This window comes from Cnephaeus nilssonii (genome assembly GCF_951640355.1).
Source record: "Cnephaeus nilssonii genome assembly, chromosome: 6".
Taxonomy (NCBI): domain Eukaryota; kingdom Metazoa; phylum Chordata; class Mammalia; order Chiroptera; family Vespertilionidae; genus Cnephaeus; species Cnephaeus nilssonii.
In genome coordinates this window covers 66,359,046-66,376,570 of record NC_137077.1, presented here as the reverse complement: position 1 = coordinate 66,376,570, position 17,525 = coordinate 66,359,046, and the positions used below count along the sequence as shown (strand labels likewise).

The 17,525-nt window shown below is 41.4% G+C and overlaps 1 protein-coding gene across 3 annotated transcripts in view; it reads left to right on the top strand.

Annotated features, from left to right (window-relative positions):
- The window catches only part of ZFC3H1 (zinc finger C3H1-type containing), a 64,250-nt gene extending 60,243 nt beyond the window's left edge, over positions 1-4,007 (top strand). For 2 of the 3 annotated variants that reach the window (XM_079773643.1, XM_079773642.1), the window contains exons 32-35: positions 431-532; positions 1,165-1,204; positions 1,460-1,522; positions 1,652-4,007. In XM_079773643.1, the coding sequence (XP_079629769.1) occupies positions 431-532; positions 1,165-1,204; positions 1,460-1,522; positions 1,652-1,789 (343 nt within the window). In that variant the 3' untranslated portion in view covers positions 1,790-4,007. The remainder of the gene's footprint in view (positions 1-430; positions 533-1,164; positions 1,205-1,459; positions 1,523-1,651) is intronic. The other variant, XM_079773644.1, reaches the window with a different exon arrangement.
- Positions 4,008-17,525: the final 13,518 nt, after the last annotated feature.

Below are 17,525 nucleotides of genomic sequence, written 5' to 3'. Positions count from 1 at the left end.
AGAATTTAGTAATTAGTCACTGTACTTACATTTTAGCTCAAGAAACACTCATAATTAAGTATACTCTATTTAATAAAGAGAGGGAAAAATACCAGCAAATTGTTGTATCAAGTCATTATTTTAGAAAATTTGGTGGAGGGGACACATGGAGTATAATTTGGAGAGAATGCTTTAGTATTCTATAGGACTATGTGGGCCTTATTTTAGTTTGTTGAAGATGGCATAGGTCTTGACTGGACCTCTTGCTAGTTTGCATGTTCCTGTCCCAGGGTAATTTTTGTAAGAGGCATTCTATACGTACTTATTGAATAGCCTTGATGGAATTTAACTGACCAGAAATTGCACCTCATCAAACATTCTGTTCATAGAGCACATTTGGGGTTTCCTACACTTGCAATGCTTTGTTCATTTTCCTGAATATACTTTACAGGCTACTTCATCATGAATGGGAAGAAAGCAATGTTCAGATCCTGAAACTTCAAGCCAAGATGTTTACATATAATATCCCAACATGCCTGGCCACCTGGAAAATGTAATGCAACAATCATGTATATGTTTTTATAGCTATTGCTTTTATTTGTAAAGTTTGCTCCAGACAGGTAAATTTTAAATGACATCTATTGTTTTCATTTTTTTTTTTCCTGGACAGATTTTTAATTTACATTTGTTTTTGACACTGCTGAGATTTTATACTGAGCATATAAAGCTCATAAACAATTGCTTTAGATGCAAAATAGATAGAATTGTAATTTTCTTTGAAAGAGAACATTTAGATAACAATACTGTTATCAAACACATAAATCTATTACACACATTTTAAGACCATCCTTTTTGAAATTTGGGGATTTCACTGACTTGTAGTGTGATGTTCTCTTTCTTTTAAAGGTGATAGTGCCAGGTATTTTTTACTAGTAATTATGAATTTTTCTTGAACGTTATTTGTGTTCAAAACACTGGTCTGCTTTATTCTTGTAAAGTTGATAAAAATTGTTGAATTTTTCTTTTCACTATAGGTTACCCTCCTTGGAAGTTTAGCCTGTTACTTTCAGGAAGTTTTGTACTCAGATTCCCACAGTCAGTATTCTGCCAGTGGTAGTATCTCATTTTGTTCAAAGATATATAAATTTTTCTTTTCCCTTTTCTATATTCCTTTTTTTTTCTTAGAGCCATTGCTGCTGAGATTGTTTTAAAGGGACAAAGAGAGGTAAGCCATAATTGACTTGTCAGATGGGTCACGTTTTTTAAGCTATTCTGCTCCTTTTATTGACTTTTAAAAAAAAGAAAGCATAGAAGTTAACATTCCGAGAACTGTAAATGTTTGGAAATTCCCAAACCCAATGTAACCATTTTATCTTGAATAATCATAATAATTATGAATAATAATAAGTATTCAAATAGAATTATGAAGGTGTTTTTCATCATGTTTCCTGATGGAATTGTGTGTATATCTATCTTATAGGTCCACCGTTTATATCAGAGAGCCTTACAGAAGTTACCTCTTTGTGCATCACTGTGGAAAGATGTAATGCTTTTTATCTTTTATTTCACCTTGAAGTTTTCCTATAAATTTTCTGCATGTGCCATATCCATTGATGTGGTAATGCTCAGAATCTAGCTAAATCTTACTTCTATGCTTCCCTGTCTTTTACAGCAACTCTTGTTTGAAGCTTCAGAAGGAGGTAAAACTGATAACCTGAGAAAACTAGTTTCCAAGTGCCAAGAGATTGGAGTCAGCCTAAATGAGCTCTTAAATTTAAACAGTTACAAAACAGAAAGCAAGAATCACTGAACACTGGGTGCACAGTCAGTTCTAAGTCCTTATAATAATTGCCAAAATTATTTGAATGATCCTTCAAGATTAGGCTGATCCCTGGCTAAGATCTGTGTAATGCAGACAAGCATTACCGATCATATCAAGTTCCCTACAATATCCTGCCCTCAAAATCGGAAGCAATGAACATGACCCTCTTCGGTTGGATAAATGAACTTCGTGTTTGGTCTGCCTCTAGGCCCTGCCAGATTCTCATAACATCATGTACGTAAGTATAGTTCTTCAAAGTGACTGACATATTTTAATTTTGCTTTGTTTTTGTTTTTATTTTTTACTTTCCCCTTTTATGTTGTGCTAGTCCTGATTCACTTGACACTCTGATGCCTGAGAGATTCTTGTTTGGGATTTAATTTCCAGGGCTGTGTTTACAGTAAAAAGCAGGCAGTCCCTTTTAGTTCTTCCTCTTTAAACCTTTTGAGATTCTTTATTTCAGGATTTAAACTTAAGCAGTCCATCTTAAGGAAAGTGTAACTGCCATGGCCACAAGTCTGCTAGTTGCACTTGAATGCTCTAACAGGGTTGTTTATTGCCCTTTCTACGTTCTGGACTCCTTGCCGAGACTGTTTAACTTGAAGATTAAAGAAACGATTGCAAATACCAGTGCATCAGAACCTAAGAGTGGTCAAATATTATGTGCAATTTTTTTGTAATGAAATTTTAATTTATAATAAAGTTTAACAGTTTAAAGAACAGTTAATCTTTGAACTGCTTTGTATTAAAATACGTTGTAGTATTAAAATTGTTTATAAACAAAATATTTTTAATATAAGTTAACCTTTTAAAAAATGTTGCTGTCTTTATTCACTTTTCACACCCTTGTGGGAAGGGCTAAAGGAGACAGGCATAGTCCTATAACTATATCAATATTTTCTTATTTTGAACCTGCTTTCCCATAAAACCACTTCCAGTTCTGTTCTGTTCTGGTCTTGTTCTGTTTTGAGGACAGTGAACAGATAGGTTTGCCCTACCATTATTCCTTGTTCTTAAGACCACAGTGTTTAGAAAGTATTTCCCCGCTGTAGTTTGAATAATTTGCTTAGTGACATGCTATCTTGTATTGAATATTAATTTGACCAAATTATAAAGAGACCTTGCTTTTTTTGTTTTTAACCTATATTGGTTTTTTTGCACCGTTGGAAAAATTATTAATGACACACACACACACACACAAACTGTAACAAATCTGGTCCTTTGGCTACAATGCAATCTATTGCAGAGCAGCAGCTCCAGGAAATACTAGGCAAATTTGTACATCTGTACATTTGTATGATGCTCAGTCAAAATAAAACCATGTTTGAGGCCCTTCTCTGTGCCTACCAGACAGTGCATATTTGGCTAGTAAGAGCTGTTTGGTTATGTCAAGAATGAAACCCATTTGTCTAGTGTGTTTCATTAAACCAAAAAGAAGCTAATTTGTTTTTCTCTAAGACCAAGACATTTGGGTGGAAGATGGTAATCCCAAAGGGGTATTCCTCCATTGTATGCATTTACTATTTTACCATGGATGCTTTTCCTACTCTTACTATTTGAAAGCCATTGTTAGGTACTTGGAAAAATATTTCCAGTCTGTTTCCCCCATATTCTAACAGTTTAGATATTGGCTGAAATCTGTTTTTGGAGATAGTACTAAGTTTTGATTTTTTGTATATTCTAAAAACTCCATTTGTTTCTTCAACAATTCCATCAACAGCGACTTTCGCCCCTTTTTTAAAACATAGCTTTCATTGGTACTTGCAACCCTAATTCAACCACACAAGTTGCACAATGTAACAAATCCAGGGGTGTTCACATGCTGTACATAGTCATGCAGACAGAGCCCCTAGCATATATTCACCAGTTGTTTCATTTTTGATCACTTGTCATATTGCTCTTATAGAAATTATATTGCCTTAAAGATGCCTCTTATGTCACCTTTTCTATGTCATTTCACAAACTCACTTTAACCTACACAGAAAAGTAGCAAACACTCCTTAGGAGTGAGGCTTATGTTTTTGTCATCCTTCCATATTCAACAAGTAATAACTACAATATTAAATAAAACTTGGGGTTAAAGTTGATACAGTTATTGTAGTAGCATGAATACAATGTTTTAACATACTATGTGACTAAAGTCTTTCTTTGGGCAGAGAAATTTCATAGTAAGAATATTAGTCATTGAGGACTCTGCAGTCCCTTGCACTCCACCACTCCCGCCATGGGGGGAAAATACAAAAGAGGCATTTTAGACTGTGGGGTTTATCTCTGATAAAGGAAGATTATGGTATATTTTTATGTGTTTTTCTTCATTTTAGAGAACAACCTAATATTTCTATTTGCTTTTTAACGGAAAGTGGACCTTGTAACATTGTTGTCACTGGATTATCTAAGGCGGTTTGCTTCCAATTAAAGGGCATATAAACCTACATCATAAAGCAGGCTAGAATCTCCAGGTGCAACATCTAAGAGCTAAAAGCACTAAGCAGACAAGCAAAAGGTGATTAAGGTTGACAACAAATGTAGAGGGACTTTATTGAAGATTGTAGTTCAAATATTTATTTTTCAAGGTTGTTGAAAAAGTAGGAACATGTGGCTGTAATACAAAGCAGGGCCAATATTGTTGCTTAAAGCTGTCTCATGTTCACAGATAAGTCATAATTTCCTTAAGTCTGCTTTCTAGTCTGTGTGTTAACAGTGTGTGGGAAGGATGGGGAAATACAATTTTAGTGACCTTTCAGGTTTGAGGATTATGACCCTCAGTACAAATTAACAGTGATTATAGCAAAGCATTTTGGAACAAGAGCTATTTAAGAAAAGGCAAAAAAAAAAAAAAAGAAAAAAAAGGCAGGTTTCTAAGGAACATTTGATAGTGCTTCTTTTTCATTCCTCATGATTTTACAAGTCCCCTTACTTCCTGTAGGTTTTTTTTCAGTTGTGTGTTTACTATTTCGGGGGTCAGTGAAGAGCCACCTAAAGACATGCTGCCCCATCCTGTCCTCATTCTGATCTTCTACCACTCATGTCACCTTCCTCAGTAATAGCTATGCAGTACTTCTTGAATAGTACTTGAGATATCTGCAATTAATGTGAAATCTTTAATTTTTTCTCTCGCTGACATCTTTAAAGTACTTAATAGAAAGCTGTATCTGTCTTTCATAGATGGTAAAATGGCTATAGGACTTGTCTCCACTTTTTATTTAGTGGCCTTCATAAGAGGGACTCCACAACACATTTTCAGAGTTCCCACAGTGGACAATCAGGCAGTTTTAAATTCCAGAATTAATTTGAGCTCTCCTTAGACACTCAATACATAGATGAATAAAAAGGTCCCCAAATGTAACAGAAGAGTACATGCCAAGGAAGCATCTCCAGAGGGGCTCCAAATTTGGGTTGGAGGTTGAGAAAGACTTATTGGATGAAAGGGAATTATTGCCAAAGACATAAAATAGGAGGAGAAAGAATTGAGGCCAGTAATACCCCTTTCAAAAACTATTTGCCACTTTAATCTGTAGAATGGTTTGCATGTTTAGAAACCTGTACAGACTTCCCCAAAGCTTCTTTGGCTTTGTGCTAATTCATTCACAACTGACAGTTTGTTAGACATGATGACAGGTAAGACATTCAAAACTCCGTAACAGCCACATCTGTCCAGAAGGGAGACCTCTTGGGGCATGTTGTGCTTGTAAGTCCACATGAGACTGACTAAGTAGGAGTCATTCTTATCAGGCCCAGTTTAAGCAGCCCTGATGTGGACAGTCTGATTGGAATTAGTAGTAATCTAATGGCTGCTGCTACTATTCTTTCTCCCCCTGACTTATTGGGTAATGCATGAGTAAAATGCTACTTTCAACATTTACCAGTATCAACAACTTTAGCAGAGCCCTGTTTCAGTCCCAGTTAAGGCTATCAAGTTATTATCTATTACTGTCTTTAAAAGAGTCATGTCTATTTTCCTATCAATGTAGAATCTACCTGGAGATGGCCCAGTCTTCAATGCTTTAAACTGATTTTTTCCAAATGACATTTTTGCCCAGTACTAGAAATTTTTTAATGTAGAATTCAGTAATGCCAGGAATACAAAAGTTCAGTTGGGAAGCAAAACAATTTGCATGAGCTTATAAGAACACTAGAGGCCCGGTGCATGAAAAATCATGCACTGGAGTGGGAGTCCCTCAGCCCGGCCTGCCCCTTCACAGTCCGGGATCCCTCAGGGGCGAGAGGCGACCCGGCGATCAGGGGAAGGCAACACCACATCATACCTCCTCTGTTGCCACTGCCAGCAGCACAAGCCTTGGCCAGCCCTGGTTACCCGAGCCTCCGGCGGCCCTCGGTGGCTGGGCAGCCGCCACCTGAGGCTTGTCTGCGCCTGGGAGGCTGAGGGGACTGGGGGACTTTGGAGGGCCTGGCCTTGCTGCACACCTGCTGCCCTGGCGAGGCTGAGGGGACTGGGCGCTGCCATCTTGTGGCTGTGGGCGTCACCCATCTTTGAAGGTGGGGCAGTCAATTAGCATATTCCCTCCTTATTGGGTGTGGGCGCCGCCATCTTTGAGGGCACAGCAGTCAATTAGCATATTCCCTCCTTATTGGGTTGGGCGTCACCATCTTTGAGGGCGGGGCAGTCAGTTAACATATTCACTCCTTATTGGGTGTGGGCGCCGGCATCTTTGAGGGCAGGGCAGTCAATTAGCATATTCCCTCTATTGGCTGTGGGCGCTGCCATCTTTGTGATGGCATGAGGGTCAATTAGCATAGTCCCTCTTTATTAGATAGGCTGTGCCTCCTGGTTTCATCAAGAAAGAAGATTCAGCCCAACCAGTGTTGCTCAGTGGTTGAGCATCAACCCATGAGCCAGGAGGTCATGGTTCGATTTCTGCAGGAGGCAGCCAGTGATTCTCTCTCATCATTGATGTTTTTCTCCCTCTCTCTCTTTGAAATCAATAAAAAAATATTTTTAAAAGAAAGAAGATTCAGCCTAGCTGGTGTGGCTCAGTAGTTGGGCATTGACTCGTGCACCAAGAGGTTGCTGGTTTGATTCCAGATCAGGGCACTTGCCTGGTTTAGGGCACATGCCCGAGGTTGCACCCTCGATCCCCAATAGAGGGTGTGCAGGAGGCAGCTGATGGATGTTTCTCTCAGTGTTCTCTCCTCTCTAAAAAAGTCAATAGAAACATTTAAAAAAATAAACAAAAAATAAACAATTTCTGGGGCCAATCCGATTGGTCAAGTGACGAGACTGGTGGGTCTGGATTTTTTCTTTCAATGTAAAAATATATCATTGCTTAGAAGATAATGAATAGAATGTTAAAACTGAGTTGTATCACACATAGCATAGGACAATGAATATTTTACTTCTATGCAAGACATACATTTTGGAGGCCACCCAAAGTATAAATGAGTATGACTCCTCAAGGGCCATATTCTATGAATTTAAAAAAGCCTAAATCCAAACATGAAAACTATTTGCACAGCTGTTCTAAAAGAATGTACTGCCTTTGCCCTTTACTTAATAATTTGAAAGCTTCAAGATGATCTCAGTCAAAATCAAAGATGGGTTTACTATGTTATTTGGTCAATCAAGCAGATTTAATCTTGCAAGTATTCTTTACCTAGTGATGTAAACTTCATGAAAGAGAATGATAGCCAACAGCCTAAGGGAGGTGGACCAATTAGGAAGAGTGATAGGGGACTGGGAGCTGTTTGCATTAATGGAGATAAGGGCATCTGCTGCCAAGACCAAAACAAACACTCAACTTGGCACATTGTACAGTCAAAAACGAGACTGCCTGCGGGTAGGGTTGGCACTTCCTGCTGGCTTGAAATGGAGCTACAAAGAAATAGTTTCAGGAAATAAAAGGAGTGTGAACCAATGTGAGTAATGAAAACACCTATCTAAAAGATCTGGGTTTTAGATTTAGCTCCACTAACTAGTGTGTAATTGTGGCAGGCCATTTCATTGCTCCTCGTCTGTTTCCACATCTACAAAATGGAAATATGTGCACTGACCTCAGGGGTGTTGAGAGATCATATAATAGAAGTTATTTTTTTAAAAAAAAAAGTAATATTTTTAGTTTCAGGTCATTTTCCAAAATTTTGAGGGCAAAGATATGCTACAAAACGATAGCTTGCTTTTTCTGGACATAATCTCATTACCGTAATTTGGAACATGTAACCCTAACAATGCTTCAAGCATAAGTTAGTTGCTGTCTAATTAAGAAACACAACAAGTAAACAAAAAGAAACAACAGAGAACACTGCCATCTAAATTCAGTGAATCATCCCTGGTGTTATTCTCCAAAATAACAGGTAGAACTGTCCATTGGCAGATGGTCTTAACTTTAAGTCAGAAGGAATCAATGTGAAGATTTTACTGTAATGAGGCCAACCTGGCAGAAGCTCTGGTCCCAGTGGTGGAAAGATAAAATCACAGAATACAGAGCAGAGGATAATTGGTAGTATTCACTTTGGGTGACTGATTAATGAGGTACTCATAAAAGCAATGTGATCTAGTAGGAGGAGTGGGGGAGAGAAGAGTTATGAGTCAAAATAGCCAAGAGTAAAATACAGGGCTTCCAGTATGTTGCAAATGAGCCTCTATGTTAGCAATGAAAATGGCAGTGGTTTAAACAAGATAGAATTTTCTCTCAAGTAAAAATCCAAGTAGGTGGACTAGGGCTGCCTGGTATGGCACTCCATGGTGATGAGACCTGGGAACTGTCTTGTCTGTCTGGTGCTCTGTCCTGTGTGACCTCCATTTTCAAGAGTGCTGCCACATGTGGTTCTGCTGTTCAGGTCCTGCATACGGGCAAAAGGCTGACGTCCTCGGGACTGAAATTGAGCCCAGGATCAGCATATCAGGTACCCTAGGGCACTGGTTGAGTTGGCCTTGAGGAAGTGGGGCCTTTTAAAAATTCACTCAAATGGCCTACCTGGACGCCAAGTTCTACAGAGAGGGTGGGCCTTTTCCAAATTTAGGTGGTGGTCCTGATGATTCAAGATGGTGTTCCCAGTCCCAACCCTTTTGTTCACATTCCATTCAGCAGCAAGGAAAACAAGGACAGACCTCTCTTAAAAGTACTTCCAACAAGCTAAACATCTCACGTCTGCTTGTGTCCCATTGTTCAGAACACAGACACTTGGCCACTGCAAAGGGGGCTGGGAAATGTTTTTATTTTGGGTGTCTATGTAGACAATAAAAATTCAAGAATGAAGGACAGAATACATATTTAGGAACAGCTAAACATCTCTGCCACACTACCATCAAATAGAGTAAACAATATAGGATGAGGTTAGTGTCTTGAACCTCGCTTGTTCTAATCTCTAAAAAAACTTTTTAGTGGTGAACCATGAAAATCTTCATTTTATCAATAGGCCTTCAGGTAGTGAAATAACCTTCCGTCACTTTGGTACCAGTACCCTTTGAAATGAGAGTGGATCCTTCTGCTTCAGGTGATGCCACCTACTTAATCAGCTCTGGACATCTTGGTGCAGTGCCCCACACTGAACCAGGCATATAACCAACCCAACAAACCATTTTACATCCCATTGTCCATAAACTATTAAAATTGAAAGAAAAAGTTTTCTTCCTCCTTTTTGTGGCCCACATCCTTATTGTTGCTTCCAGTAAAAACCTCTCAGTGGTTAGCAAGTTTTAACCAAAATGTCAAGCTATGGAATAGAGTTAAAATTTGAGGAGTTAATCAGATAAATATCAGACACACATGACCTGCAGATCTCTTCAATGAAAAGGAAACCTTTTCTAATCTCCATGCTCCATTTTGCTTTTGATTTTTACAGTTAATTGGAAAATGAACTTTGTTGATGGATGTGGTATATTGTGGGTATTTTATCAACCCCATTTTATGGATGAGCACTCTGAGGAAGGGAAGTAAAGAAACTTGCCCAAGGTCACACAACTGTGAAGGGTTAGAGCTGGGATTTGAACTTGGGCCACCTGACCTATGAATCTGAATGTTCAACCACTATGTTGTATTCCTCCTCAAAGGAACCACTCAATGCCTATTTACTAAATGATTGAATTAATCTAAATGTGCACTACACAAATTGTAGAAAAATGTAAACAAAGGATGGAAATCTCTACAATGTTCTATAAATATTTCTCTTAGTCAATGCTTTAGCCAACATTTTCACTCATTTTTCTTTAATTTGAATATAAATTTTCTCCTGTCTACCTCCACCACTCTGCTTTTGTCTACTCTCAGGATTACTACTTTTCTTTTTTTGTCTCCTCTTTCTCCCTTGCCCTAGGGGTGATAGCTCAATTCCCCATTAAGACCAAGCTCCTGTGGGCAGTAGAATGCAGTCCTTCTCTGACTTGAGCTTACATCAGAATCCCCTGGCTCATTAAAACACACACAGCTGGGCTCCATCTCCAGAGTTTTGATTCAGTAGGTCTGGAGTAAAGCCTGAGAATGTGAATTTCTAACAGTTTCCTAGGAACCACACTTTCAAAATCATTAACGTAGTTGCTCACCGAAATGCCTCTAAGAATGATAGATCTTATTAGTGAGTTTGGGAGAGGCATCTGGCCTGCTTGGGTAACCCCTATTACCTTTTTAAAAAAATTTGGAAGTAGGCCCGGCCAGTGTGGTTCAATGGTTGAGCATCAACCTATGAACTAGGACAGTGGTTGGCAAACTCATTAGTCAACAGAGCCAAATATCAACAGTACAACGATTGAAATTTCTTTTGAGAGCCAAATTTTTTAAACTTAAACTTCTTCTAACGCCACTTCTTCAAAATAGACTTGCCCAGGCCGTGGTATTTTGTGGAAGAGCCACACTCAAGGGGCCAAAGAGCTGCATGTGGCTCGAGAGCCGTTGTTTGTCAACCACTGAACTAGGAGGTCATGGTTCGATTCCTGATCAGGGCACATGCCTGGGTTGCAAGCTTGATCCCCAGTGGGGGCTGTGCTGGAGGCAGCCAATCAATGATTCTCTCTCATCATTGATGTTTCTATCTCTCTCTCCTTCTCCCTCTCGGAAATCAATAAAAATATTTTAAAAAATAAAGCTTTAACAAATTTTTTGGAACTAGGAACCATCAATTCTGCTGCTCCATGGAGTAACTATAGAGAGCCTGGTCTCCATGTGGGGAGGCTGTGGTCAGCCAATGCTGCAGAGCCTTAGAAAAGAATATGGCTAACTCTGGAAAGCTCACTTGCTGAGGTATTTAAATCACAGTCTGCAATGTTAAGTTTGTGATTAGAAAATGTGCTAGGTTGATCATATCTGCCTTATTTTTTTTCCTCACTTAGTTAGAATTCAGGCCAAGAGAAAGGGTGCTGTTTATTGGAACCCTTCAAATCCAATATGAGGTTTGAGCCTTCAGCAATGTTGTATTTTGACCTTGGCAGATTACTGAGGTTTATAGAGGCTGTGTCCGCAGATGAATGTATGTTTTTATACAGACTGCACGGGTATTAAACAAGTCTGGATCATTTGAAAGCTGAGAAAAGACCAGGTCTCTTAGGATACATGGCATCACAGAGTCTTCTAGAGATCAAATCTCCTGTCCCCATTGTTCCCAGGAAGGAATTGTGATTTGGGGGGGCGGAGGAATGCTATGTGAAGTTGGGAATAAAACTGCCTAGATACTCAGCTGATATCCTCCCCTGAGGGGACAGCCATATTTCTGGTTGCTCACAGCCCTTCTGGTTAAACCTAAAGAACTGAATTAAAAGAAGAAAACATAGTGAAGAGTATGGGGAGAAATCATGTTCTCCCTCCTGATGTTCCTTCCATGTGAGGGAGCTCCTGGAAGCATTCCATCCTCACACTGACTTCCTGTGGAGAGGATCAACGACCTATCTTAATAGAATTTTGGACAGTGGAGGTAGGCATTTTAATTGGAAAGGGCTTGCTTGTGAGTGGCAATAACCTCAACAAAAAGCCCTTCGCACTAGCTTGAGTGAAAAAGGGGGTCAGTTGAAGACAAATAACAATCAACATCATGGAGATCTCTAAGAACAAGACAAAAAGCATGACCAGGCCACCCAGGAGATGGAACTTTTCAGAAAGTCAATTTTTCATGGAACTGCTTGCCTCCTCTTCTTTCTGCTTGCTACATCTTTTTTTCTTTTCTTCTCTACAGAGTGGCTATTTCTGCTTCACAAACTTAAAAAAAAATCTGGTAGATGCTTTTTAAAATTTTTAGTTGATTTTAAAGAGAAATAGACACACACAGACTTATTGATTTGTTGTTCCACTTATTTATGCATTCATTGGTTGATTCTCTTATGTGCCCTGCCTGAGACGATGCTCTAATCAACTGAGCTATCTGGCCAGGCCCTCTCAAAACTTAAATGTACATATAATTTTGGCTTTTCATGGTGTCAGTGCTAGCCAAAATTCTGTTTGATCTTTCAGTTTAAGCACCCATCCCATCATCATCTGACTTAGACTGTCTTAGTGACCTAATTCCAAGTCCTTTGGCAAGAGTATCTGATTGATCTGGTTTAAGCCAAGGAGAATTTAATAGGAGTTGTGGCTGGGAAGCAATTACAAATATGGGGCATGACTGGGCTGGACAAGTACGTACCTCCAATCTGTCTCCCTTGGTTAAGGAAAATTAAAATTAGTCACATATACAGAACAGGCCAATCAAGAGCTTACAGACTTCTAAAAGATCCTTACCCGTGATTGCCTGCAGAGGGAGGTGACCCTGGTTGGTTCCTTAAGCATAGATGGTCAGGGTTTTGACCATGTGACCCTGACTTCCCCCTCTCACCACCGTCAGTAAATGAATCAGATGGAGTCATGTGACCAAGAGATAGCCTATCCATTGTCTGGGCAGTGACCTGAGATGGCCTATCCCCCAAAGCCTTACCCCACAGGAACAATGAACAATCTAATTCTTTCTCTTCTAGAGTTGGAGTGGAAGCTACAGAAAAGGGCAAGGCAATAGTAGTAAGTGAGGGTTCTAAAGGTGAAACCTTGGGGAGGTTTGGTCCCTTTGAGGGGACAGTGGGCTAAAGTCATGAATAACACCAAGTTATAAATAAAGCTATGAGTTAGAGAAAAGTTACAGAATAGAGATGGTCAATTGGTAGCAATAGAAGTTGTTGAAGGGGTGAGAATTTCACGGAAACAGCATGAAAGCATGCACCACCCCCCCCCCAAAAAAAAAAAAAAAGAAAGCATGCACCCACATGCATGAGTACAACCCTTCAAGCTGGTGGGGGCAGTGTTATGGTTTGGGCATGTTTTCCTGGCATGATTTGGGCCCTTTAATTCGTGTGGAACAACGTCTGAATAGCACAATATACCTAAGTATCGTTGCTGATCAAGTTCATCCTATCATGTTGATGGGGTATCCCAATGGAGATGGCTTCTTCCAACAAGACAATGTGCCATGCCAGGGTGCTAATATTGTGCAGGAGTGGTTTCAAGAACATGAGGGAGACTTTACCTTGCTTAGGTGGCCCCCACAATCACCAGATCTCAATCCAATTGAGCATTTGTGGGACAAAGTTAAAAGAGCCATCAGGCAGCTGGTTCCACAACCATCAAATCTCACAGAACTGGACAGTGCTATTCATCAGGCATGGTGTCAGATTCCTCGCATCATCTTTCAACATCTCGTGGAGTCAATGCCAAGAAGAATCGCCACGGTATTGAAGGCAAAAGGTGGCCCAACGAAGTACTGATGGGGTGGTCATAATAATTTGGCCACTCAGTGCATGTGTGTGTGTGTGTGTGTGTGTGTGTATGTATACATACTAGTGGCCCGGTGCATCAAATTCATGCACGGGGGGTTGGGGGTGTCCCTCAGCCGGCCTGCACCCTCTCCAATCTGGGACCCCTAGGGGGATGTCCAACTGCCGGGATCGGGCCTAAACCGGCAGTCAGACATCCCTCTTGCAATCTGGGACCGTTGGCTCCTAACCGCTCACATGCCTGCCTGCTTGCCTGCCTGCCTGATTGCCCCTAACCACTCTGCCTGTCGGCCTGATCAAACCCAACTGCCCCCCCACCCCTGCTAGCCTGATTGCTCCCAACTGCCCACCCCAGCTGGCCTGATTACATCCAATTGCCTGCCCCTGCTGGCCTGATCGCTCCCAACTGCCCCCCTGCTGGCCTGCTCGCCCCTGACTGCCCCTCCCGATGGCCTGCTTGCCCCCAACTGACACCCCCACCGGCCAGCTCACCCCCAACTGCCCCCCCCCGCTGGCCTGCTGGTCCCCCAACTGCCCCCCATCAGCCTTCTCGCCCCGACTGCCCCCCTGCCAGCCAGTTTGCCCCCGACTGCCCCCCTGCCAGCCTGCTTGCCCCCAACTACCCCCCCTGCCAGCCTTCTCACCCCCAACTCCCCCCCTCTGCTGGCCTGCTCGCCCCCGACTGCCCCCCTGCTGGCCTGCTCGCCCCTAACTGCTCCCCCCTGCTGACCTGCTTGCCCCCAACTGCCCTCCCCTGCCAGTCTGTTTGCCCCTAACCGCCTCTGCCTCAGCCCCACCACCATGGCTTTGTCTGGAAGGTCTCCTGGTCTAATTAACATATTACCCTTTTATTAGTATAGATATTGATTTCAGAGAGTAAGGGAGAGAGATAGAAACATCAATGATGAGAGACAAGCATTAATTGGCTGTCTCCTGGGGATCAAACCCACAACCAGAGCATGTGCCCTAACCAGGAATCGAACTGTGACATCCTGGTCAATAGGTCGATGCTCACAACTGAGCCACAACTGCCAGCTAAACTTTCCTTTATAGTTTGAGTTCTTACCTCTGAATTCTCTTTGCTGAACTCAAGAACCAAGGTCCAATTTCGATGCCAACACTGCCAGTAACAATATAACCTTGGAGAGTTGATAGTGTTTCTTCAGTAGCTTTAGGGAAGAATCAGAGGTGGTCAAGAGCTGAAGTCTCTAAGAAGGGGCAAATTTAAGGCACAAGTCTTTATCTTTCATCATCACTGAATGGACTGATCGAATGCCCACCAGTCATGACACACAGCTATGTGCTCTAGTTTTCATGATGTTGATTTAAGATTTTACTGCCTTTGTCCAGCTGGTGTGGCTCAGTGGTTGAGCACTGACCCATGAACCAGGAGGTCACAGTTTGATTCCGGTCAGGGCACATGTCTGGGTTTCGGGCTCGGTCCCCATTAGGGGAGGCAACCGATCAATGATTCTCTTATCGATGTTTTTATCTCTCCCTTTCCCTTCCTCTCAGAAATCAATAAAAACAAAACAAAACTTGGCCAATATTTTAAAAAAAAGATTTTACTGCCTTTCTCAGAAATTGACTAAATCTCTAAAATTTCTTTTACAATTCTGACGCTGATTCCAATGTGTGGTTCCTCCCACCACCTCTTCAGATGCCAATTGCAAGTCCCAGGTTGTTACCTGTGCATCTGACAAACTGGATGCAGATGGATGTTCCAAAGACCCCCTCCTTGGGTTCCATTAATTTGCTAGAGTGGCTCACAGAACTCAGAGAAACATTTTACTTACTAGATTATCACGTGATTGTAAAAAGGATATAGCTCAGAAACAAACCGATGGAAGAGATGCATAAGGCAAAGTATGGGGAAAGGGCAGGGAGCTTCCATGCCCTCTCCAAACGTGTCGCTTCTCTCATCTCCACATGTTCACCAACCAGGAAGCTCTTCAAACCCTCTCCTTTAGTTTTTTATGGAGGCTTCATTACATAGGCATGAATGGTTAAAGCTTGGCTAACGGTGATTAAACTCAATCTCCAGCTCCTCTCCCCTTCCTGGAGGTTGGGGGTGGGATGGCTTGGATGGAGGAGGGGGTGAGACTGAAAGTTCCAACCTCCAATCCAGGGTTGGTTCCCTGGCAATCCTTAGGTGACCTTGGGACCTCCCAAAATTCACCTCATTAGCATAACAAGAGACACCTTCCAGGCTCTCATCACTTTGAAAATTCAAAGGATTTTAGGAGCTCTGTGCCATGAACGGGGACCAAAACCAAATATGTATTTTTTATTATCAATCACAACATCACACCTTCCAGGAAGACTAACACAATAATTCATTTAAATCATTGAGAATTGGTCTATCATTTGACCTGGCTTCTCACTCACTATAATGGACTTTGATATCCAAGACATCTGATGAATGAATCTTGCTTAGATTAAACTCAACTCTGTCTTTCTGAATCATTCACCAACTAGTTCTTGTTCACGGAAAGAGCAATTCATCTTATTCCATGACTGCCTTTCAAGTTCTATTAAATAAAACCCGTTTTAATCCTAGCTCCTCACCTTTGACCTTAGATGTCACCTATCACTTTCACTCTCAATTTCTTCATCTGCAAAATGGCACCTCCTGCTTTGCTCATGTCATAGGGTTGTTGAGAAAGGGCAAAACCAGTAACCATTTATTAAATACTAGAGGCCCTGTGCACAAATTCGTGCATGGGTGGGGTCCCTCAGCCTGGCCAGGGATCAGGGCCGATTGGGGCAATAGGGGAGGGACCGCAGGAGGTTGGCTGTGGGAGCACACTGGCCACCAGGGAGCAGCTCCTGCATTGAGCATCTGCCCCCTGGTGGTCAGTGTGTCATCATAGTAACCAGTCGACCGGTTGTAATGGTCACTTAGGCTTTTATATATATAGATTTACTGTGTTCCAGGTGTTGTGGTAAGAACTTTATACACACTGAGTTATTAATACTCCCACCCCTATGAGACTGGTGGTATTTTCACAGAGGAGACAGTTGAAGCTGGGTAGGTAGTAAGGAGGTAATAAAACTAGGATTTGAACGCAGGTCTGTCTGGTAGCAAACCCTTGGGCTTAACCATTTTACTCTTTGGTCTGCTATGGACTGGTATTTAAGAAGGCACTAAGTAAATTTCAATTATTCAAATATTTCAAATGTTTTCCTTTAGACTTTTTTTCCTCAGGTGAAACATTTCGGTTTTTCTCAATTACTTCTTGGTGAGTTATTATTTCCCTACCCAATATCATTAGACTCATTGTCCTCATGGAGTGGCATGTTTGTCATGTCCCACTTAAAATGTAGTAACCAGCCCTGGCTGGTTTGGCTCAGTGGATAGAGCGTCAGCCTTCGGACTGAAGGATCCCAGGTTCGATTCCAGCCAAAGGCACATGCCTGAGTTGCGGGCTCAATCCCCAGTGAGGGGCAGGCAGGAGGCAGCTAACCAATGATTCCCTCTCATCATTGATGTTTCTATCTCTCTCTCCCTCTTCCTTCCTCTCTGAAATAAATAAAAATATAAAAAAAAATAAAAAAATAAAAAAAATGTAGTAACCAGAACAGAAGTCATGTCCTCAGGTGACTAGAGTTGGAGAGACCCATATTCCACAATGCTTCCCGGCTCATCACATCTATTTTCCACCCGTTTCTGAATCCAGATAAGCTAAAGCTTTGTTATTCTCTCACCCAATTGGCTTCAAGGGCCAAACATGCTAGAACAAGTGTTTGAGACGAATGAGTCAGTGTAGAATCTGAGTTCCATATCTTCAGAAATGTTCACAAAAAGGACATTGAAGCAGGGGTGTGGTTACAGAACCCCCAACCACTTCACTTACAGGGAAACGCTGCCCTAACCTAACTGTACTTCAGGGCCTCTGTAGCCCAAGGGAGAAAATTGTTGGTGTTTCGTGGCTTGGAGGGAGATACTCTCTTTTCCTGACAAAGTTGACTGTAAAATAAAATTTCTGAATTCTAAAGAGCACAAATGGAGCTAGAATGAGCCCCGTGAGCCCCATTGAAGCT